This window comes from Urocitellus parryii, chromosome 6 (assembly GCF_045843805.1).
Source record: "Urocitellus parryii isolate mUroPar1 chromosome 6, mUroPar1.hap1, whole genome shotgun sequence".
NCBI lineage: Eukaryota > Metazoa > Chordata > Mammalia > Rodentia > Sciuridae > Urocitellus > Urocitellus parryii.
Genome location: NC_135536.1, coordinates 109079490 through 109104421, shown reverse-complemented (window position 1 = coordinate 109104421; position 24932 = coordinate 109079490). Strand labels below are relative to the sequence as shown.

General features: G+C 38.7%; 1 protein-coding gene across 2 annotated transcripts in view; it reads right to left on the bottom strand.

Annotated features, from left to right (window-relative positions):
- Positions 1-24932, bottom strand: part of Znf609 (zinc finger protein 609) — a 196095-nt gene that overhangs the window by 29787 nt on the left and 141376 nt on the right. For both annotated transcript variants that reach the window (XM_026384807.2, XM_026384808.2), the window contains exon 3: positions 22535-22760. In XM_026384807.2, the coding sequence (XP_026240592.1) occupies positions 22535-22760 (226 nt within the window). The remainder of the gene's footprint in view (positions 1-22534; positions 22761-24932) is intronic.

Below are 24932 nucleotides of genomic sequence, written 5' to 3'. Positions count from 1 at the left end.
GGTTGAAATAAACACACAGACAACATACTCCTATTAGATAAGGAAGAAAGTAAAGTTTGGCTGAATAGCTGAGTGACATATTATGACACAGTAAAAAAAGGATATAAATGAACTGATGGTGAAGTTGTAAAACAGTACTGTAAATATTTTTAGACTTTCCTCTAGGTAAAGCTGAAGTAGCCATATCATCGTCTATAAGTAAAATTTCCTTTTACATTTAAAAGTAAGGGCAATTTATAACTCATTAGCACCCTGATGGCTCTGCTACCAATTTTATAGTCCTTTGGCTCCCAGTCTAGGAGAGTTCGAAATTCTGAACATTACTAAGAAATTAAAACCACAGATAATGCAAACCTTAGTAACCTCTTAATTACAAAATGCTACTAAGTCAAAGTGATATTCTATTTGTATGTGTTTGAGAGTGGGGAAGTAGGATTGAATAAATTTGTCTCTTACTTCCAGAAAGTTTGTAATTTAGAATGCAGTAAACAAGAAAAACTCTATGATAAAGCAGAAAACATTGTCATGAGCAATCATTACCACTACTAATCCATAAGATCACAGGATGCATAGGGTAGAGAATGAATATTCCAACCAGCCTAAGGAAATGAGGGTTCTTGAAAGACTAGTAATAAGTTTTTAAAGACATATTTAAAACAAAATTACATACAATTGTTTGTACAGACTAGTAATAAGTTTTTAAAGACATATTTAAGGGCTGGGGATGTGGCTCAAGTGATAGCGCGCTCGCCTGGTATGCGTGTGACCCGGGTTCGATCCTCAGCACCACATACCAACAAAGATGTTGTGTTCGCCGAGAACTAAAAAATAAATATTAAAAATTCTTTCTCTCTCTCTCTCCTCTCTCACTCTCTCTTTAAAAAAAAAAAAAAAAATTATTTTTTAGTTCTCGGCGGACACAACATCTTTGTTGGTATGTGGTGCTGAGGATCGAACCCGGGCCGCACGCATGCCAGGCGAGCGCGCTACCGCTTGAGCCACATCCCCAGCCCTAAAAAATAAATATTAAAAAAAAAAAAAAAGACATATTTAAAACAAAATTACATACAATTGTTTGTACGTTATTTTATTTCTTTGGAACTGGGGATTGAACCAAAGGTGCTTAACCAGAGCCACATCCCCAGCCCTTTTTTTATGTTTTATTTTGAGACAGGGTCTCACTACTGCTTAGGGCCTTGCTAAGCTGCTGAAGTTGGTCTCAAACTTACAATCCTCCTGCCTCAGCCTTCTGAGTTGTGGAATTACAGGTGTGCATCTATTGTTTGTACATTATAGTAGCTACCCTCAGCTCTGTTATATTGGGCATCTGGAGCCAGATGGAAGCCCTGGTTTCCAAGTAGGAAACACAGCTGGAAAACAATATTGCACAAATTTCATACAAACTTACACAAATTTGTAGTATTTAAGTAATATGGTATAAATGGTACAAAAATGTAAACTGGGGAATGGGGTTGACTCATGACTTTTCAAAAACTTTCTCAATAACTGAACTTCTAGTACACAGAATTGGAATAACAGTATTATTATTCATAATAAATGAATAGAAATAGAACATTCCTACTTCCTCCCCAAGAGGGGAGCAATTTACACAAAACTATAGCATAGGGGTCCAGAACAGCACCTCTGAAAAACCTCTACCCAGGCATTCTCCACCAGCTATCATTTCCCAGAGTAGCCTCCAAGCCTTTTGGTCATCTTATGTTGTCTCTCCCTCACTCCTTTTCTTCCTTGTTTTTGTCTGCTTTCTTTCTTCTCTTTGATTGTTTGTTTATAATACTGTGGATTGAATTCTAAGATCTGGTACATGCTAGGCAAGCACTGTAACACAGAGCTACATCCCCAGTCTCTTCATGCTTTTTTTTTAAAACCAAGACTGACTCAAACTTAGAAAATTCCTGCCTCAGCCCCCCAAAGAAGCTAAGATTACAAGCATGTACCCCTGTGTCTGATTTGCACAGTCCTCTTGACATCTTTTATTATAGTCTTTCCCCTCCAATGCCAGTGTTGAAGAGGAGCTGAGCAGTGACTCATTGCTCCTGTCTAATCCCTTACATTAACAGGTACCTTTTGCAATAACCTGGTTTCCTAGTTTAAAATAATCAGGCTGAAGAAGAGTTGATATCTGTTCTTTTGTGTTAGATACCTAAACAAGATGCAAGCCAAAATCTGAATGCAAATCAGTCCAACTCTAAACTAACGTCTGTATTTTTAACTATGCTGCTTCAGAAGATGAGAATATACTTTCTTGGTTCTCAGAAGTTCATAATTCCAAGTGTAAAACATAAAAGGTTCTATGTACTGCACTTAGAGAATAAAATTGTGGATAAAACTGAAAGATATCAACATGTATAAGTTTATTTTTGGCTGAAAAACAGGTTATTGATTTTGCTTGACTGCTCTCTACCAGAAAAGAGAAGCAGCAATCAAACTTCAGACTGATGGGAGGCAGAGATAGGTAGAGCAAATGACATAGAAGTAAAAAAGAAATGTCAAAGTCAGCAAAAGCAGCAAGAGGATAGAAAGCAGCAATGGAGAGGGGTCAGAAACTCAGAAGTTCAAAGCTGCCAAGTTATTATTGTAGAACACAAAATATGGCCATGTAATTCCAGTGACTTAGGAGGCTTAGACAGGAAGAATACAAGTTCCAGGTTAGCCTCAGCAACTTAGTGAGACCTTGTCTCCAAAATTTTTTAAAAAGCTCAGTGGTCGAGTATCCCTACCACTGAGGGTCTGGTTCAATCCCTAGAACTACTACCCCCCAAACAACAACAACAAAAAAACTATACTATTTATCTGGTTGATATATTATTTTCTTCTTTGTGATTTACATTGTCTTCTCCCGAAAGCAGTAACTTCCTTTGCTCTCTAGTAGTATTTTATCTACTTACTTTCTTTTGTTTGATGAGGGTACTGGGGATTGAACTCAGGGGCACTCAACCACAAAGCCATATCCCCAGCCCTATTTTGAATTTTATTCAGAGACAGGGCATCACTGAGTTGCTTAGCACCTTGCTTTTGCTGAGGCTGGCTTTGAACTTTCAATCCTCCTGCCTCAACCTCCAGAGCTGCTGGGATTACAGGTGTGTGCCACCGTACCTGGTTTATCTACTTTCTATGTAAATTCACCCATTCGAATATCTCAAATAAGTGGAAAATCAGAATACATGGCTGTTTGTGATTGGTTTATTTCACTTAACATTTGTTTTCAAGGTTTAACTATACTATAACATATATTAGAATTTCATTTCTTTTTTATTTCTGAATAATATTCCATTGTGTGTTTATCCATTCATCTGGGGATGCACACTTGGATTGTTTCTACCTTTTGGATGTTGTGAATAATATTGCTTTGAAGATTCACATAAAAGTTTTTGTTTGAATATCTGTTTTCAATTCTTTTGGATATGTACCTAGGAGTGGAATTGCTAGATCATAGGTTAATTATATGTTTAACTTTTGAAGAACTGTCAGACTTTTTCATGATGGCCCCACCATTTTACACTTGAACCAGAAATCCATAAGAGTTCTGATTATTCCATATCCTCTCCAACGCTTTCCATTTTTAAAAAGTAACAGGGCTGAAGCCACACATTGTGGCATACACCTGTCATCCTCCTTGGGAAATAAAATCCCCTTACCAGAGTTTCTGACTTAAGATGTGAGTCTTAGAGGTCAATTGTAAACTGCATAAAACATATAAAATGGTTTGGGGCCAAAGAACTCTTGCTAAGATTTTTTGTTTATTTTCTTTTGCTTTTTAGTTTAAAGTGGATACTATATAAATGCCCTGTAACACTATCTATAGGATGGTAAGCAGAATTGATGTAGTCTTGAACCTGTGGATAGCTTTGTTTTATTATCATTATACTTTATTTTTTCTTTGGGTGCTAAGGATTAAACCCAGGAGCACTTTACCACTACATCCCCAGTGCTATTTACTTTTCATTTTGAAACAGGGTTTTGCTAAATTGCCAAGACCTTACTAAGTTGCCAAGGCTGGCCTTGAACTGTGATCCTTCTGCCTCAGCCTCAATAGTTTCTAGGGTTACTGGTATGAGCCACCACACCAGGCTCATAATGCATATTTTGACCTCTACTAGGTTACAGTCCAGTCAGAGGAGGAATGTGGATACTTAAAAACAGACTTTGTTAGCCACTGTGTTAAACTGTTTTGAGCTGGGTACAGTGGCACATGCCTGTAGTCTCAATGACCTGACAGGATGAAGCAAGAGAATCACAAGTTCAAGGCCAGCCTGGGAAGACCCTGTTTCAAAATAAAATATAAAAAGGACTAAGGATCCATCATTTGTTATAAAATACCTATTTCTTTTTCTTCTTCTTCTTTTTTTTTTTTTTTGGTATAGGGATTGAACCCAGGGGCACTTAACCACTAATCTTTTAAATTTCTTTTCTTTTAAATTTTGAGACAGGTTCTTGCTCAGTTGCCCAGGGCCTTGCTAAGTTGATGAGGCTGGCTTTGAACTTGCGATTCTCCCGTGTTCAGCCTCCTGAGTCACTGAGATTATAGGTATGTGCCACTATGCCTGGCCTTTTACTTTATTTGTTTATTTTTTTTTAAAGAGAGAGTGAGAGAGGAGAGAGAGAGAGAGAGAGAGAGAGAGAGAGAGAGAGAGAGAGAGAGAGAATTTTTTAATATTTATTTTTTAGTTCTCGGCGGACACAACATCTTTGTTGGTATGTGGTGCTGAGGATCGAACCCGGGCCGCACGCATGCCAGGCGAGCGCGCTACCGCTTGAGCCACATCCCCAGCCCCTGGCCTTTTACTTTAAAAAAAAAAAAAAAGCTTTTCACCTCAGAAAAGGTTTCCTTGAAAGCTATATTTCCTTAGCTTAGTCAGAGAAATAAAAAGTACTCAGCCTAATATCCAGTGCTAATGTGAGTAAGTAACCATAAACACTAATAGTCGTTGCTGACACACTACACTGATGCCAAATTGTTCAATATGGCCCTACTCTATAGAAAGATGTTATCATTTGTATTTTCCTATTTGCTTTCCTAGTACTTTTTACTCCCCTCATACTTCTTATAATGGCCAAATCCTTTTAGCCAGCACTAAATGATCAAAAACCTGTTAATAGATTATTTGTATTCCCAGTTTTTTTCTAAAGAACAACCGACATGTTTGTCTACTGATGTTAGGAGCTGGAGCAAAAAGGAGGAGAATACAACTGCAACAAATTCCATTTGCTCCATTCCCAGTCAATAATCGTTTCAGGTTTTCCAGTCCTCTTTTGAGACAGAGGTAAAAGAAGAGATCAGATGAAAATAAGTCATTCATAGTTTCTGGAACCTATACATAAAGCTGGATCTTGGCTTGAAGCAAGTAATGCTGCAGGAAACTGGCTAGAACTGAGAGAGAATGCAAAGAAAATGCCTGTGAGGAAGGCTTGTTTAAACTCTGGGTATTATTATCTCTGCAAAAGCCTCAACCGGGGAATGTAGGACTTATTTTACTTCCCACAGCTGATCTCCAGCATGTTATTGTCTAATATTTAACCTTGGAGAATATACTGTTTATTACAGGACAAAAGTTCCAATCAGAGATGTAGGGATAGTATAAATATAATTAGAAATTCACTCGATGGGGTTGTGGCTCAGTGGTAGAGTACATGCCTAGCACGTGTGAAGCACTGAGTTCAATCCTTAGCATCAAATTAAAAAATAAAAAAATACACAAAATAAAGGTATTTTATTTCATCTACAACTAAAAATATTTTTTAAAGATTAGAAATTCAAAAGAGTGAGTAGCCTTCAGAAATGAAGAGACTAGAAAAACTAGGACCATCTGTGGTTCTTGAACTAGATAAGATTTTCTTCTTAAATTATGTACAGTTATTATCTGAGAACTACTCATTTTTTACAGGTTTGCCATGGGGTAATATTAGAAACTTTGGTAAAAATAGCCATACTTCAGGGAAAACTCTAGTTCCAAGTTTGTTTACCACAACGAAAATTATTAGAAGATTTCTGCCACACAATAAATTCTTAAAGCCTGCCAGATCTCATGTAGGCACAACCCCAAATCGTTTAACAGCAACATCTCTAGGGGGCGGTGTTAAATATTTATTTTGGTTGTAGTTGATACAATACCTATATTTTATTTATTTTTATGTGTTTTTTATGTGATTTTATTTTTAAGGATTGAATCCAGCACCCTGCACATGCCAGGTTAATGCTCTACTGCTGAGCCAGAACCCCAGCCCCATTTCTAGGTTTTGAATCCTATTTATCCTGGTAAACCTTATTCATCTTCAAGTCATGGATCTGATTGATTTGACTACAGGAAAGAAGCAAATTATGTATGGGTCTTCTAAAACCAAAAATCCAAGGCAGAAAAGTGGTTATTATTTCTTTAGAGTACTTCCCAAGAGAACCTTTGCTAAGAGTCCTTTATTAACATTACAAATATAAATCTCTCAGATGATGCAACAAAGCAATTTGGGATAGTTTTCCACAGAAATGTCTGAAGCTGCCATGCCCAGTGGTGCATGTGTATAATCCCAGCAATTTGGGAGGCTGAGGCAGGAGGATCTCAAGTTTGAGGAGGCCAGACTGGGTAACTTGGTGAGATGCTGTCTCAAAAACAAAACAAATAAATAAGCAAACAAAGGGCTGGGGATATAGCTCAGCAGTAAACCACCCTTGGGTTTAATTTGCAGTATTAAACCAGAAATGTTCGAAACCTATGGAGAAGCTATGATGTTTTGTTACAGAATGGAAACACCTGAAGATCCATTAAAAAACAAAAAATATTGACTTCTGACTCCCACCCACAGAAATTCTGATATCATTTAATTGAGTGAAACCTGGGCATCAGGATTTTAAAATCCCTGTTCCTGTTCCAACATTCTAATGTGCAGCAAAATTTAGGAACATTGACAGAGAAAATGATGTCTTCAAATTATTCTGCCTTCAAGTCTGCCACTGACAGGAAACAATCTCACAGCCCTTATTTCTGGGATCTTCTGGGATTGAATAAGCCAAAGAAAGCTCAAAGGTAATCAATATTTATCCTGCAATCTTTTCACAGGAGAATGGTATTGTCTTTCTATAGAATTTTAGACAAAAGAAAATAGCCAATTGAAACCATTATCAAGGCAAGTACCAATCTGGGGAATGGTTAGGTGTGTGTGAATGTCTCCCCTGCCCCTTTTCTTTTTTGGTACTGGGGATTGAACCTAAGGGTGCTTTACCAATCCTCCTCCTCAGCCTCCAGAATTGTTGGGATCACAGGCATGGGCCACCATACCTAGCTAGATCTGGCATTATAAGGAGAAAAAGAACTGTTATAGGATTATAGAAGTAAGGCCAAAGTGTAACCTCCATCAAATGTAAACTATTCCATGTCCAGACTGTGGAGAAAGGGGAGGCTGCAGAGGAATGCTCAAGATCTGATACAGTTCCTCTTCCCATTACAAGTTCTTGCACCATGGAAACTGTAAAACAGTACAATAAAGTCTGGTTCACTACACCCTTAAATGGTTCATCCTCCCTTTCCTCTTGCTGAGATAACCACATACTGTAGCCATGGCTGGAGGAGGTGGATCAACAGAGGTCATCAGGGTCAACTGGAATCCTGGTCTGAAAATCACTAGAAATAAGAAGGTTCATATTCTCAGTTTTGAGGATATGAATAAGAAGGTTCATATTCTCAGGTTGAGATGGAATCACAATGTCCACATTTTTACTGCTTTATGACTTAGAAGGAAGACCTAGGGATAACAAGATGGCTAAGGCTGGCTCAGCACTTTTTGTTTCTAGCCTTCCTCAACCACAGGCTGTGAAAGGTGCAGCCTGTTTTCCTTTCTGGAAATCTCTCCTTGGTAGTTTCAGGTCTGTTAACAGAGCAGAACTGAAGCATCTTTTGGCTCTCAGTGCCAAAGAAGGGGTAACACAGAAAGAGGAACCCAATAATAGTTGGGGTCTGAGGATGAATGCTCTTTTACCCAGACTGGCTTTAAAATAAGATCATTTGGGCTGGGGATGTGGCTCAAGCGGTAGCGTGCTCGCCTGGCATGCGTGCGGCCCGGGTTCGATCCTCAGCACCACATACAAACAAAGATGTTGTGTCCACCGAAAACTAAAAAATAAATATTAAAATTCTTAAAAAAAAATAAAATAAGATCATTTGGATCTGTCCTAATCCAATAAAATGGTATCCTTATAAATAAAAGGGTGACATTTAAGATGGGTATGGTGGGCCTGAGGTTGTGGCTCAAGTGGTAGAGTGCTCGCCTAGCACATGTGAGGCTCTGGGTTCGATCCTCAGCACCACATAAAAATAAAGATATTGTATCCACCTAAAACTAAAAAATAAATTTAAAAAAAAATGGGTGTGGTGACACACAACTCTAATCCCACTGACTTTGGAGGCTGAGGCATGAGGATCATAAATTCAAGGCCAGCCTAGGCAATTTAGAGAGACCCTGTCTCAAAATACAAAATAGGAAGGGCTTGTGATATAGCTCAGTGGTAGAATACCCCTGGGTTCAGTATCTGCACCACTGGAAAAAGGGCGGATGTGTGGAAGTTGGACATAGACATGCACAGAGAAGATAGCTATGTAAATGATCCATCTACAAGCTATGAATACAATGGATTACCAGCAAACATCAAAAGCAAGGAAGATCTCTCCCCACGAGCTACCTTGCTAACACCTTAATTTCAGATTTTTAGCCTCCAGAATTGAGAGATAATAAATTTCTGTGGTTTTAAGCAGTCAGCTTCTGGTACTCAGTTACAGTAGTTCTAGGAAATTAATATAACACCATATTCAGACCTAGTGTTGATTAAATCACTCAAATTTTTATCTTAACTAGCCTCATTGCTACATTGCAGTCTAGATCAGTGGTTCTCAAGTAGGGTATATAGAGAATAGTGGTAATGGCAGCACCAACTTCCTTTCTCCCTTACTTCTTTTCTCCCTCCCTTCCTTCCTTCCTTCTGAGGACCCTGTGCATACTCAATAAGCGCTCTACCACTGAGCTACATCACCAGTCTGCAAATGATAATTTCCTGGGGAGGTTTTTCACAGTAAACATGCCCAATGTTTTAGATTATGAGGGTTGGAAGAGGTAACATATATTTTAAAAGGCTCTCTAAGTGCTATTAGTGAGTTGCTCTGATGCTCCTTCCCCCCAACTTTCTCTCACTTAACACTAGCTTAAGTAAAATAATAAACTTTGATTCTAATAATCTGTGGTTTCAGTGTAACTTTAATCAAAATCTTAGCATGCCTTTTTCATAAAAAAAAATTCACAAGCTGATCCTACAATTTTTGTGGAAATGCAAAAGGCCAAGTGCCCCAAGGCAATCTTGAGGAAGTACAATAAAGCTGGAGGACTTACACTACTAGATATCAAGATTTATAGAGGTATAGAGTTAAAACAATGTATTATTGACAGAATAGGCAAAAGAATTAAAGGAATAGAAGAGAATTAAAAAATAAACCCACACATATCCTCTGATTGAGAAATATGACTCTTGCTGTTCAGTGGGGGAAAGGGTGGTCTTTTCAATAGATGCTGCAGCAATTAAATATCCACATGAAAAAAAAAAAAAACCTTGACTCAAGTCACACCTTAATCAAAAATCAATTCCAGATAAAATGTGGATCTAAATATAAAAGGAAAAATAAGTATCTCAGAAAAAACATAGGATATCTTTATTATCATAGAAAAGATAAAATTTTATTAAACAGAACCCAAAACTACCAACAATAAAACAAAAGACGAACTAGATTACATAAAAATGCAGAACTTCTATTCAAGAAATGATACAATTAATAGAAAAGGTGAGACACAAAAGATATTTATAATACATATATTTGACCCAGGACTCATAACCAGAATATAAAAAGATAGGCAATTGCTAGGAGTGATAGCACACACCTGTAATCCCAGTGATTTGGGAAGCTGAGGAAGGAGTATTTCAAATTTGAGGAAAGTCTTGGCAACTTAGTGAGACCCTGTCTCAAAAATAAAAAGCAAAAGTGGTTGGGGATGTAGCTCAGTGTAAAATGCCTCTGAGTTCAATCCCTGGTACCAAAACAACAAACAAACAAACAAAACAAAACAAAACAAAAAAACCCAACCAACAATAACAACAAACAACAACAAAAAAACCCACAACAAACTACAATAATGATAATAAACAAAGTTAAGTACATACAACAACATGGATGAATCCTGCTAGTTTAATGGTGAGTATAGCTCCAAGATTTAAAAAGCACACATTGTAATGATTTTATTTATGCAATGTTCAAAGTGAATTACACAAATCTGATGACAGAGGTCAGAACTGATTGGGGAGTGGGGGTGTTGTTAAGACTACTGGAAAATGGCACTAAAACAGACTGGTGGACCAATGGTACAGAATAGAGGACACAGAAACTAACCCACAAAATTACAGTTATCTTATATTAGATAAAGGTGCCAAAAACATGCAATGGAGAAAAGATAGCATTTTCAACAAATGGTGCTGGGAAAACTGGAAATCCATATGCAACAAAATGTAATTAAACTCATATTAAACACCATGCACAAAACTTAACTCAAAATGGATCAAGGACCTAGGAATTAAACCAGAGACTCTGCTTGTAATGAAGAAAAAGTAGGCCCTAATCTTCAGCATGTGGGATTAGGCCCCAACTTCCTTAATAAGACTCTTATAGCGCAAGAATTAAAACCAAGAATCAATAAATGGGATGGAATCATACTAAAAAGTTTTATCTCAGCAAAATAAACAATCTGTGAGGTGAATAGAGAGCCTTCATCCTGGGGGCAAGTCTTTACCCCTCACACATCAGATAGAGCACTAATCTCTAGGGTATATAAAGAACTCAAAAAGCTAAGAACTGAAAAAACAAATAACCCAATCAACAAATGGGCCAAGGACCTGAACAGACACTTCTCAGAAGAGGATATACAATCAATCAACAAATATATGAAAAAAATGCTCATTATCTCTAGCAATCAGAGAAATGCAAATCAAAACTACTCTAAGATATCATCTTACTCTGGTCAGAATGGCAGCTATTATGAAGACTAACAACAATAAGTGTTGGCAATGATGTGGGGAAAAAGGTACATTGCTGGTGGAACTGCAAATTGGTGCAGCCAATATGGAAAGCAGTATGGAGATTCCTTGGAAAACTGGTAATGGAACCACCATTTGACCCAGCTATCCCTCTCCTCGGACTATGCCCAAAGGACTTAAAAACAGCATACTACAGGGACACGGCCACATCAATGTTTACAGCAGCACAATTCACAAAAGCTAAACTGTGGAGCCAACCTAGATGCCCTTCAGTGGATGAATGGATAAAAAAAATGTGGTATATATACACACAATGGAATTTTACTCAGCAATAAAAAAGAATACAATCATGGCATTTTCAGGTAAATAGATGGTGTTGGAGAAGATAATGCAAAGTGAAGTTAGCCAATCTCTAAAAACCAAATGCTGAATGTTTTCTCTGATATAAGGAGGCTGACTCATAGTGGAGTAGGGCTGACTCATAGTGGAGTAGGGAGGGGAAACATAGGAAGAATAGATGAATTCTAGATAGGGAAGAGGGGAGGGAGGGAAAGGAAAGAGGCAGGGGATTAGCAAGGATGGTGGAATGTGATGGACATCATTATCCGAAATAAATGTATGAAGATTTGAATTGGGTGTCAACCTTCTTTAAATACAACAGAGATATGAAAAATTGTGGTATATGTGTAATAAGAATTATAATGCAAAAAAAAAAAAACAAGTACATGTATAAAGACATGAATTGGTGTGAACATACTTTATACAAAGATATGAAAAACTGTGCTCTATATGCGTAATAAGAATTATAATACATTCTGCTGTTATGTATTTAAAGAAATAAAATCAATTAAAAAGGAAAATAAACAGACTATTGGAAGGGAGGCACAAAAGAGCTTCTGGGATTTTGACAATATTTGTTTCTTTATCTAGGTGCTGGTAACATGGTATGTTCACTCTGAAAATTCAATGACTTGTACACTTATGACTCATGAATATATTTATATTATTATTCAGTAAGACCTATTAACAAGCTGGACTCAATGGTACATGCCTGTAATCCCAGCTAGTGGTTGAGTATCCCTGAGTTCAATCCCCGGTAGCTTCCTCACCAAAAAAAAAAAAAAAAAAAAAGGAAAAAAAGCCTGATTATCATAAACAAATCAGAACACCTTTGGGTTTATGAATCCTATAGATCAGTGAAAAAGAGGATGATAAAGTAGGCAAAATAGGCAGTGCCAGGATCAGCTTGAGATGACATATTTTAGGCAGCCTGCCCAACCTCCAGGTCAGCAGACTAGTTTAGTATCTAATGCAACAGCATATGGCGGGTGTTTGTGTGTGGGGGCGGGCAGAGGGTTCTACTTTGTTCATCCATTCTTTCTCTATACTGATACTTGATTCTGGGAGATTTTAAATATGATTTTAAGGACAGAGCTAAAAAGCAGAAGGAAGCTTGAATTTTAAATGGGAAAATGCACAGTATACTGAATGATTGGGGAAGGTTTTTTTTTTTTTACATATTTTTATTGGTGCATTATAGTTGTACACAATGATAGGATTTGTTGTTACACATTTATTTGTACATGCACACAATATGGGAAATTTTTAAAAGGTGGAGATAATCAGTCAGATATGAAACAGGCTGAGTTTAGGGTTAAAAGTTTCATTTGATTATGAGTTCAATGAAGGTAGAAAATTATGATAGTCTTTTTGTTTTTTTTAAGATACCTTAAAGAGAAAATTACAGTACAACTTGGGAAGAGTGCCTATTCAATGAGTAGCCTTTTTGTCACATCGTTTGTTGCTATGGAGAAGACTCTGAAGGCAGCAACTGAGGGAATTAAAGGATCTTGCAGGAGTAAACATAGGGATAGTGAATTTTGAAAAATTCCTAAAGCAATTAGCAAGTAAAAGGACCTATAAATGACATACTTTCCATGTTTTTCTAATCTCTACTCTTCTGAAAATACATGGGCCTAGTTTGCCACTATAATTTAACTCAAAAAACAGAGAGGACTGAATAGGCCTAACAAAGCCTAAACCCAGCAGACAAAATACAAGGCCATTTAACAATGCCACCTCATGCCAGGAAGAATCAGCTACCTACCCACCCTATTTGGTGAAATTATCTCCTGCTGCTTAAATTATAAAGTTGATGCCCCGTGATTTCTTTGTTCTGTAAAGCTTGAAGGAGACGGGATAATAAGGTATCAGAAGAGGTGGAAAACAGCCCCTTGTTTCAGTGAGTGAGTGAGAGAGAAAGAGAGAGGGAGAGAGGAAGAAAGAAAATATAAGAGAATGTTAGTTCTCATTGGTATCATTTAGAGGCAGTGGAAGCCTCAGTAGCAGCAACCTGGGAGCAAATCTCTGCCTGAACTGGTCTAAAACTACTGCCATGGGAACCAAGGCTAGTTTGCAAATTTGTGCCCATCATTGTTACAGCAGCTTTATCAACCAAGGCAGGGCCAGGACCTGTTTTTAGCTGTATACACTCTGTGACCAGAGAGTCCTACATTTTCCACTCTGTCACAACCAATGACTAACAAAGACAATCCCTCTTCTCTCCCACACAATGCTACAGAAGTGGAAATATCTGAGCTAATGCAATAGCATATGGGAGGAGGCAGAGGGTTCTACAAGGACAGGACAACAGAGCTCCTAAATCTAAATTCCTCATTTGTACAATGAGGAAACTAAGGCCCAAACTAGTAAAATGACCATTTGACAGGGCAGGAAAACACCAAGGAAGGCCATCAAATGGGGCCCTTTCCCCTTGGAATCATACATGAAAGCTAAATTATCTACAGCATAGTGATTAATCCCAAGTCAAACCATAACTGTATCTACTGTACCTGAGTTCATGCATAAGTATCAGGAACAAAATAGGCCTGCAAGGATTTTGTTACTGAAATATCAAAAGATCTCATTTTGAAACAACCTTCCCTGTCTGGCAAGTCCACAGCCTGGTCACCTGTACTGCCAGACTCTGCTTTGCTGTCCCTGGGAGGGAGGGGATGAGAAGAGGTGGGTGAGAAAGCACAAAGAGTACATACATCTCTTTTCCTTAGAGATTAATCCATTTTGTAATCTGAAACTTAAAAAAAAACTGTGACTGAAAATTTTCCTTAGAGCTTCAGGATTTGAATATATGACAGTGGGCAGATAACATAATCCACCAAGGGTATATAAACACATCATACCTTAAAGCACCCCCTGGGAGTAAACTGCTAGGTGGGAAGAATGTGTTGGCTCCTGTTTTTTTATGGGGGAGGGGTAGGAAAAAGTAGGTATTGATTTCCCTAATGTTTCCTTTGTGTGGCTGCTGTTGCCATGTGGTAGTCTGTTGCTATGAAGATCTGTGGTGCCAGACAATGGCTGCTAGACTCTTTATGACCATGCTATTGGTAGCGCTCTTTCTGCAGAAGTTAGGCTAGTGTGCCTCTGGCTAAGCAGTTGAGAAAGCTTGGTCCCAGTGCAGCATCTCTCTCTAGGTGAGTGCTGAGGTGAGACTGAAGGTAAAAGGGCATTAAGTATAGCCTATAAGAAAAGCCAGTAGCTGAGTACCACCTCATTTTTCCAGTACAAATATCTAAAATCAGATATTTCACAGTTCACACACGTATTCTCCTACATTAGAATCAACAGAATAAACCATAGGGAACTACCAAGGTTACCATTTTCATGAAATAAGATTAATGGAGAGACCCTTCCCTTTAGAGAGAAGGATAAAGACCCACAGTCAGGATCTGCAATTAGATAAGGATGAAGAATCACTGGGGCAGTTGCTCATCAGAGCTATCAAGGACAAACTAACTTCCTTTTAAGCAAACTGCCTATTACTCTGATAATAAGAAAACAACAACCACAGACCAAAGAGCGGTGCTCATCCACAATTTAAAGCAGGACCAAATGTTTTCCTGGGTAACAGGGGTCAGAGTATACAGAAGTCTTCCTGGACTATTTAGATGTCATGTCAGCTACTCACCCTCTCTCTTCACCTTCTGACACAATAACTGTTCTTTTCATCCGAGAATACACACACAAACACTACACAAACATTCACTGTCCAATACTATAGCTACTAATTACACATGGCAATTTAAATTTTAAACCAGGTGTACTGTAGCCCATGCCTGTAATCCTAGCAACTCAAAAGACTGAAACAGGAGGATCACAAGTTTGAGGCTAGCTTCAGCAACTTAGCGAAACCCTGTCTCAAAATTTAAAAAAGAAAAAGGGCTGGGGATGTGGCTCAGTGGTAAAGCACCCTTAGGTTCAATCCCTAGTACCAAAATAACTAACTAACTAACTAACTAAATATCACACAGTTAAAGGTACAATAAGTTCTAGAACATAACTAACTGCAGTTCAGAAATATGTTTACTGTACTACAATGCCTTTATAGCACTATTATTTCTTCAAATAGTTCTTCTCAAATAGTTCCAGACATTGGAATAGAAATTAATTTTACCTCTAAATGACAAATCTCTGTGGAAAACTTCCTTTTTTTCTACCAAATTGTTAAACTGAATGAGAATTCAGTGTTGGAAGACAGACCAAGATTACTGTATAGATTTTCATAACCACTGACATCCAAGAGAGTTGCACTTACTTCAGCTTCAGAAACATGGTTTTAAGTTACTACAATTTCTTTCTTACTGATATTCTGGTGAAAGAGACCAGACTAATTTCAGAGATGTTATAAAAGTAATTTCTACATGGGATGAGAGGATTAATCTAGATAAATTATTATCAAACTTTTAATTTTTTTCCCAGTCCTGGGGATTAAACCCAGAAACATTTACCACTGAGCTACATCCCCAGTCCTTTTGATTTTTAAAATTTGAGACAGGGTCTCACTAAGTTGCTGAGGCTGACCTTGAATTTGTGATTCTTCTGCCTCAGCCGTTTTGCTGGGGCTGGGATTATAGAGTGTGCCACTGCACCTGGCCAGAGCTCCCATCTTTTTTTTTTTTTTTTTTTTGGATACTGGGCATCATTTAAATAAGGGTTTTCAAAGGAGCCTAACATGTAAGTGATCTAAAAGTAGAAATGCTCTGAGTTGCACCTGGTAGCAGAGATGGGAGCGAGGGTCTGGTATCCTTCATTCCTATGAATGCCACTGTGGTTCTCTGGGCTCAGATTTTTCAGGGTATAACTTTTTTGAAAGTATTTGGCTAGGCAGAGTGGTGCATGCCTGTAATGCCCATAACTTGGGAGGCTGAGGCAGGAAGATTGTGAGTTCAAAGCCTCCTTGGCAGATTAGCAAGGTAATAGCAACTCAGTGAGACCCTGTCTCTAAATAAAATAAAAACGGCTGGGGATGTGGCTAGTGCTTAAGCACCCCTGGGTACCAAAAAAAAAAAAAAAAGTATATGAAGGTTCTAGCTCTGATTTTTTTTTAAATTATGATGGGAGCCATTAAAAAAAAAAAAAAAAAAAAAAAGCCGGGTGTGGTGGTAAATGACACCTCAGCCTCCTGGAGGCTGAGGCAGGAGGATTGCAAGTTCAAGTCCAGTAACTTAGTGAGATCCTAAGCAACTTAGTGAGAACCTGTCTCAAAATTTAAAAATAAAATTTAAAAAAAGTGCTAGGGATGTAGCTCAGTGGTAAAATACCCCTGGGTTCAATTCCCTGAACTGGAAAAACAACAACAACAACAAAAAACAAAAGCTACCATACTCACTTTGAAAGCAACCAGGGAAAAATGACACAGGAAACAATTAAAATGAGAATCACAAGTTCAAGGCCAAATCAGCAAAAACATAAGCAACTGAGATCCTGTTTTAAGGGCTGGAGACTTAGCTCAGTGGTAAAGTACCTCTAGGTTCCATCTTCTGTACCAAAAAAATAAGTAAAATAAAATAAAAAATAGCATTCTCAGAGAATTCATAACAACTGAGCTGTTCTAAAAGAATTACTAAAGGAGGTTCTTCAGACAGAGGGGAAACAATAGGACTTTAAGAATCTCAGGAATGAAAGAAGAGCAACGGAAATGTTAAAATCTGGGTAAAGGTAACAAATTATTCTCTTGAGCTCTTTATGGTATATCTAATGGTTGAAAGGGAAAAAAAATTTAAATTGTCTGATGGGGTTTTCTTTTTTTTTGGTACTGGGGATTGAACCCAGAGGCGCTTAACTACTGAGACACATTCCCACTCCTTTTTATTTATTTTTATTTTGAGATCCTTCACTAAATCGCTTAGGGCCTTGCTAAATTGCTGAGGCTTGGAACTTGGAATCCTCGGGGCTCAGCCTCCCGAATAGCTGGGATAACAGCTATGCGCCAAGGCGCCTGGCCTGATGGGGTTTTCAATATATTAGATATAATACATGCAGCCTAGTGTTGGTAAACTTTTAAAATAAAAGCCAAGGTCACAATGATAGTGGCAGAGGTACAGAAATCGCTTGATTTTCACTCCACTGCTCCTTCAACTGTATTACAAACTCTTCTTTTAAAATATATGCCAAAGTAAACCGTATTACCTTTGGCTTTAGTATTGCTATCACAAAACTGAATCCATGGAACCTCCTGGAATTCTTTTTTTTTTTTTTTTTAAAGAGAGTGGGGGAGAGAGAGAGAGAGAATTTTTTAATATTTATTTTTTAGTTTTCGCCCAACACAACATCTTTGTTTGTATGTGGTGCTGAGGATCAAACCCAGGCATGCATGCCAGGCGAGCGCGCTACCGCTTGAGCCACATCCCCAGCCCGTCCTGGAATTCTTATCTAAAGTCAGTTTTGCCTTTCTTTAAAATACCACAGATTGCCTTAGCAAAAGCATATGTCCTCTTTAAGGCTTTTTTTTTTTTTTTTTTTAAATTGTATTTAGGGCCCAGGGTTAAGATTAAGCCTTGTGGGCTGGGGTGGTAGCTCAGTTGGTAGAGTGCTTGCCCTGGGTTCTAATCCCTGGCAAAACACACAAACACACACACACACACACACACAAAAAAAAAAAAAAAAAAAAAAGATTAGGCCTTGTAAACCTGGAATAGACTTGGTACTTGATATTTTGATTTGAAGTGAGGTAGGCCAAAGTGAAATCAGCTGGAATCAGACCCTTGCACAGTGGTAAAAATCAATCTCAATGAAAACAAAAAAATCAAAACAAAACAAAAATCCAAGGGAAATATTCTGGGTTACACTTAGGTGTGTTTTTCTAGAGAGGCTGAGATTGGGGTATTGGGGATTGAACCCAGGGACACTTTACCACTGAGTTACATCTCCAGCCCTTTTTATTTTTATTTTGAGAGAGGGTCTCACTAATTTTCTTAGGGCCTCACTAAGTTGCTAAGGCTGGTCTCAAACTTCAAAGTCTCTTGCCTCAGCCTTCCCAGTTGCGCCACTGTGCATAGTCCCTTAGGTGTTCTTAACAATCCCAAAATTGAACCTGGTCATGGATAGATCTTTGCAGAGTTGACTGAATTATGAACAGCCTAAAAAGAGATGGAATCTGCAGGAATTTCAAAATGCTTTCAAGGCGGGCTGGGGCTGTAGCTCAGCAGCAGAGCGCTTGCCTAGCATGCGTGAGGCACTGGGTTCAATCCTCAGCACCATGTAATAATAAACAAATAAAATAAAGGCATTCTGTCCATCTACAACTACAAAAAATTAAATAAAAAAACGCCTTCAAGGCAAAATTCAAAATGAGAGATAGGGAGAGTAAAGGAAAAACAGAGCAACACTGGTAGGGCAGGGAGGCAAAACAAAACAAAGCAACCCCCTTCCAGCTCCCCCCAAAAAAACCAAAAACCAGGAATTACTGCTGCTATGACCACTACACTTGTTCTCAGCAACCTACAGGAACTCATTTCCTTTCTTTTCTTTTTTAAATATTTATTTTTTAGTTGTAGTTGGACATAACACCTTTATTTTTATGTGGTGCTGAGGATCAAACCCAGGGCCTTGCATGTACTAGGCAAGTGCTCTGCCGCTGAGCCCCAGTCCCAGCCCTGCAGGAACTAATTTCTACAGGAACCTCTTAGCATCCTCCATTTTCCCCAAGAGGCCAAGCATTCATAGCTTCTTTCTAAGCTGGAAAGTTGTTCCCTTTGAAAATAATAGTTTGCTGGGCAGAGATAGAAGTGCAAAAAGTCAGGTGCAAACACAAAACCTAGAAGCCTAAAATTTTTTTTTTTTTAAGTATTTGTATGTAGTTCTTATGATCAACTTGAGGAATGACCTAGTACTCTAGATCTTACTTTTTTTTGTCCCCCCTTCCATTCCTGGTACTGGTAATTGAACCTAGCTCTTGTGCATGCTAGGCAAGCACTTTATCACTGAGCTGTATCCCCAATCCTTTTCATTTTGAAATGGCATCTCACTAAATTGCCCAGGCTGGCTCTGAACTTGCAATCCTTCTCCTGCCTTATTCTCCAGAGTAGCTGTGATTATAGCCCATCACCCCCGACCCCTGCCTAGATCTTATAGATCTTTTTAAAATTTTTTTAGTTGTCAATGGACCTTTTATTTAATTTATTTATATGTGGTGCTGAGAATCAAACCCAGTGTCTCACACATGCTAGGCAAGCACTCTGCCAATGAGCCACAACTCCAGCCCCCCCCCCATCTTATAGATCTTCAGAGAATGATTATTGTAGGATATCTGTTACTTTAAGATGTAATGGGGACTGGGGATATAGCTCAGTTGGTAGAGTGCAATCAGACCTTCATCAACTGACAATTCAGGTGAAGAGCCTTTGAGGTGTCCAAAAAGAAGAAGGAAAAAAAAAGTAGAGCATATCACTATATAAAAGATCTTCCCACAGAATAAAAAGGAAAAAAAAAAAAGTGAAGGTAAGTTTTGAAATACGATATGTTAAGTGGGAGAAATCTGATATTAATAGAACAGAAAATCTTATAGTTGAGGACCTTTCTAAGTTGCTGAGGCAGGCCTCAAACTTGTAATCCTCCTGTCTCATCCTCTAGAGTCACTGAAATTATAGGCATATACCACCATGCCTAGCTCAAACAAATTTATTTCTGATAGCCCACTACAAGTGGCAGGTGTTAAGTTTTTTTTTTTTTTTGTACCAGGGATTGAACCCAGGAGTGCTTTACCATGAGTCACATTCCCAGCCCTATTTTGTACTTTATTTAGAGACAGAGTCTCACTGAGATGCTTAGCACCTCACTAAGCTGCTAAGGGTGGCTTTGAACTCTCAATTCTCCTGCTCAGCATCCCTAGCTACTATGATTACAAGTGTGCACCACCATGTCCAGCCAGGTGTTAAGTTTTGGGGGACCAATGGTGAGCACAAAAAAATCCCCAATCTCAGAATTTCTAACATAGGGGAAGAGACAGACATTAATAGAAAAATTAGGGTTGGGGCTTTAGGTCAGTGGTAGAATGCTTGGCCAGTGTGTGCCAGACCCTGGATTTGATTCTGTGGGTTGGGGTGGGGTAGGGAGTGGGAAGAATTACATGATTATAAACAAAACTGCAAACTGTGAATAAATACTGTGAAATAAAGTCTAGAAAACATTAAGAGTATCTAACAGGTGGCCAAGCATGGTAGCACATGTTTGTAATCTCAGCAACTCAGGAGGCTGAGGCAGAAGGACCACAAGTTTAAGGCTAGTCTTGGCAACTTATCAAGGTCCTCTCAAAATAATAAGAGCTAGGCTAGGCATGTAGCTCAGAGGTAGAGTGCCCTGAATTAAATCTCCCTAATACCACCACCACCACCACCCCCACCAAAAAAAAAAAAAAAAAAAAAAAAGTCTTGTTACTAATGTAGAGACATGATGGCACTCTGAGACCCAGCCTTTCTACCATATATACTTTATATACTTTGACAAGGACTTCGATTCTTTATTAAAAGAATGTGCTGGAGCATTGGGCACGGTGGTGTATGCCTGTAATTCCAGTGGCTTGGGAAGCTGAGGCAGGGAGGATCATAAGTTCAAAACTAGCTTCAGCAACTTAGTAAGGCCCTAAGCAATTCAGCTTGCTTATTGTCTCAAAATAAATAATAAAAAGGGCTGGGGATGTGGTTCAGCGGTAGAGTGCTTGCCTAGCATGCACACAAGACCCTGGGTTCAATTCCAAGCACTGCAAAATCAAACAAACAAACAAGCAACAACAACAACAACAACAAAAAATCCAGGAGAATGAGCTGGATCACACAAACTCATTGTTATCAAGGGATCTTGATTACCTATTACCTGCTAAGGTACCTTTGCATTCCTATTTCATTTTATTTTTTTATTTTTTAGTTGTAGTTGACACAATGCCTTTATTTAATTTATTTATTTATATGTGGTGCTGAGGATTGAACCCAGGGACTCGAATGTGATAGGTGAAGCTCTACCACTGAGCCACAACCCAGCCCTCATTTTTTTAGGCTTATGAATTTCCAAAACAGAAACTCTGTTCTCAGGGCAAATGAAACTTAAGAAGTCTGTCTGGATGGAAGGTTTGGACAACAGCAACTTACAGCAAGCCAAAGACTTGGTGGATGTCTGAAAATAAGTCTATGTAAACATTTCCCTGTTGACTCAGCCCATAAAAATCTGTATTAAGTTGACAGATGCATGAAGTGGTACAGGTGGCTGGGCAATGAGGCAACCAATGGGAGGAAGGAGGTGACTACACTAAATGTTAAAAAAAGGCAAGAGCTGAGCAGGATATGGTGGTATACAGCTGTAATCTCGGCCACTTGGGAAGCTGATGTGTAAAAATCACAAACTCAAGGCCCTCAGCAACTTAGCAAGACCCTGTCTCAAAATAAAAAATAAAAGACTTGGGGTTGTAGCTCAGTGATCAAGTATCCCTGGGTTCAATTCCCAATACCAAAAAAAAAAAAAAAAAAGGAAATGCACAAGCTGCGTCTTCAATGAGCCAAGATTAATTCAATTTAGAGTGAGTGTTCTCCATTCTCTTGACTCTCTCAGCTGCCATTTTATTACTTTTTTCTTAAAGCCTGAACCCAAATTTCATCTATTACCTAAATCTCCCATATAAATGATAGAGGGAGCGGGGCTGGGGATATAGCTCAGTTGGTAGAGTGCTTGCTTTGCTTGCACAAGGCTCTGGGTTCAATCCCCAGCACTGGGGGTTTGGAGAGTGTGGAAACAATCTGAATCACAATGCCAGCACCTATTAAATGACTGCCTAAATACAAGGGCCAACACTGCTGAAGAGTTATAATGGGAGATAATTAATTTAACAAACTGGCACTGGGGGCTCAGGATACAGCTTGGCAGTAGAGTGGTTACTTACTTGTGATTCCCAGCACTGCAAAAACAAACAAATACTGGCACTGGGAATCTCTATAAATGAGATTCTGCTATTCTGTTTGGTTTGCTGCCATCCTATGGGTATTGCTAGCAGACCTGTTGACACAGGAGACTCCTTATAAATACCTGGCAATATTTACAGCAATAAGCCCTTATTGGCTGCTTGGTAGAAGCAGGTTGAGAAGGGGTGAGAAAGCCATATACAGCACTTACCATCTTCTGTTTCCTGCCACACGATGCCTTCGAGGTTGACACTGGTTCCAGGTTCACAAGGGCCCAAGCACTCAGGCTCTGTGGCTAAAGCCACATCACATGTGTTGACACCAACTGATCTTGTCCGAACCATAATCTGCTCACAGGGAGATGAGATGTCATTATTGACCACTGGCACCAAAAGGTGCAGAGGCAGCACTGCTGGTGTGGAGACAGGGGACTCCATCTGTGGGGGAAGACAAAGCAGTAACTGAGTTGTAGCAAGATTATTTAGGATAAGTACCTTTCAGTATTTAATCTAGTCCCACATGCTTTGCTGTCAGAGTACAGAGGCTCTAAATATTAGACTGTGGTCCTTCCTTTCAAGTTCTAGGTCATGATTCCATTACAAATTTGTGGTTTAGATGAGAACACCAACAAACAAACTCATACACACACACACACACACACACACACACACATACACACAAACCATACCCAGTCCTAGGAGAAGCTCTATTTTTTTCTTCCCCCCTCCACTCTTCTTTCATAATCTCTTTCTTTTTTTTTTCTATTTCCTTTTCTTTCTTTCTATCTATCTATCTATCTATCTATCTATCTATCTATTTATTTAATGGTGCTGGGGATTAAACCCAGGGTCCTGTGCATGTGAGGCAAGCACTCTACCACTCTATCCCCAGCCCTCCTTTTCTTTATTTCTGTAGTACTTAGATCAAACCCAGGGCCTCACACATGCTAGGCACATGCTCTACCACTAAGTTATACCTCCTGCTCCTCTATTTCTTATGAAAGACCTTTCTCATGAACTGTGCTTGGCTAAAAGTGGTCTTTTGTATGTTGTATTTTTCCTATTTCATTTAAAAGTCTCCAGTGGAAAAGAATTAGTGCCAAATTTCAATAGCAGAACAAATAAGACTGATGTGAAAGACCCAGCTTTTCAGGCATATTCTGCTACCACTATGCTTCCTACCAATCTATCATTCACCCAATCTAACATTCAACAGTCATTATATTAGTTAGGTATAAAAGCCATGAATACAGATGGGGATAAAGAGAAGAAGAAATATCCAGATTTAGGAAAGCTATAATTCCTAATGATTCTGGAGCTTTAGTACGACTAGCTAGAAGGAAATTTACTTAAAAGATATAGGAGAGTTGGGATTAATCTGATTGTGGTGGTTGGTTAATGAGAATGGCATTTTGGAGTAGGACTCTAACATCAAATCTATTTGTGAGGCTGGGCATAGTAGCACAGACCTATAATTCCATTAATTCAGGAAGCTGAGGTGGGAGAATTGCAAGTTTGAGGCCAGCTAGGGCAACTGAGTGAGGCCCTAAGCAATTCAGTGAGACCAAGATCCAATACAAAAAGGGTTGGGTCAGTGTTCAGGCACTCAGTCCCCAGAACTGTCCCCCTGCTTCCCCCACCAATCTCTCTTTCTCTGAAATAGGAGGTACTAATACAAATCCTGAAGCCAATCCACAGCAATCCAAAGCAGTCTGATTATACATACCTAAACAAAAATGTTAAACACCAGCAATCTACCTCTAAAACTATAACTTCTCACAAAAACATAATTACTAGGTTCCAAGAAGAATAAAACACTTCTAGAGAGAACATAAAAGTTGTAATGGAGCAGGTGATGATCCCTTAACTCTTTCATCAGACATAGAAAATGGGTCAAGGAGTGAGATTCTTGGGATTTTTATCAAAGACTTCTGAACTGGAAGTGGTGACGCAAGCCTGTAATTCTAGCTTTTTGGGAGGCTAAAGCAGGAGGATTACAAACTCAAGGCCGGCCTCAGTAATTTTTAGAAAGACTCCAACTCAAAATGAAAATTAAAAAGGATTGGGGCTGGGGACGTGGCTCAAGCGGTAGCGCGCTCGCCTGGCATGCGTGCGGCCCGGGTTCGATCCTCAGCACCACATACAAAGATGTTGTGTCCGCCAAGAACTAAAAAATAAATATTAAAAAAATTCTCTCTCTTAAAAAAAAAAAAAAAAAAAAAAAAAAAAAAAAAAAGGATTGGGTATGTAGCTCAGTGTGAGAGTGCCCCTGGTTCAATCTCCAGTACCAAATGAAAACCAAAACTACATTTTTTAGTCAGATTAATTGTAGTCTTTGAATAGAAAATTCAGGGAACTACAGATGCATTCACAGTCCAAGCTGCTAGACAGCTTTGCAATGGAACTCTGATTCTGGGATAATTTACTGCATGACCACCACTCCCTCTCCTCCAAACACACACCTTTCTAGCTTTGAAAACTAGTTTAGAAGTGGAGGTACGAATATTGCTTTCTTTACAACTGGCCCCGACTTGCTAGCTTAGAAAGTCACCACAAATGAAAAATTGAAAAACACAACTTAAAATAAATACTTTTAGCTAAGCACAGTTA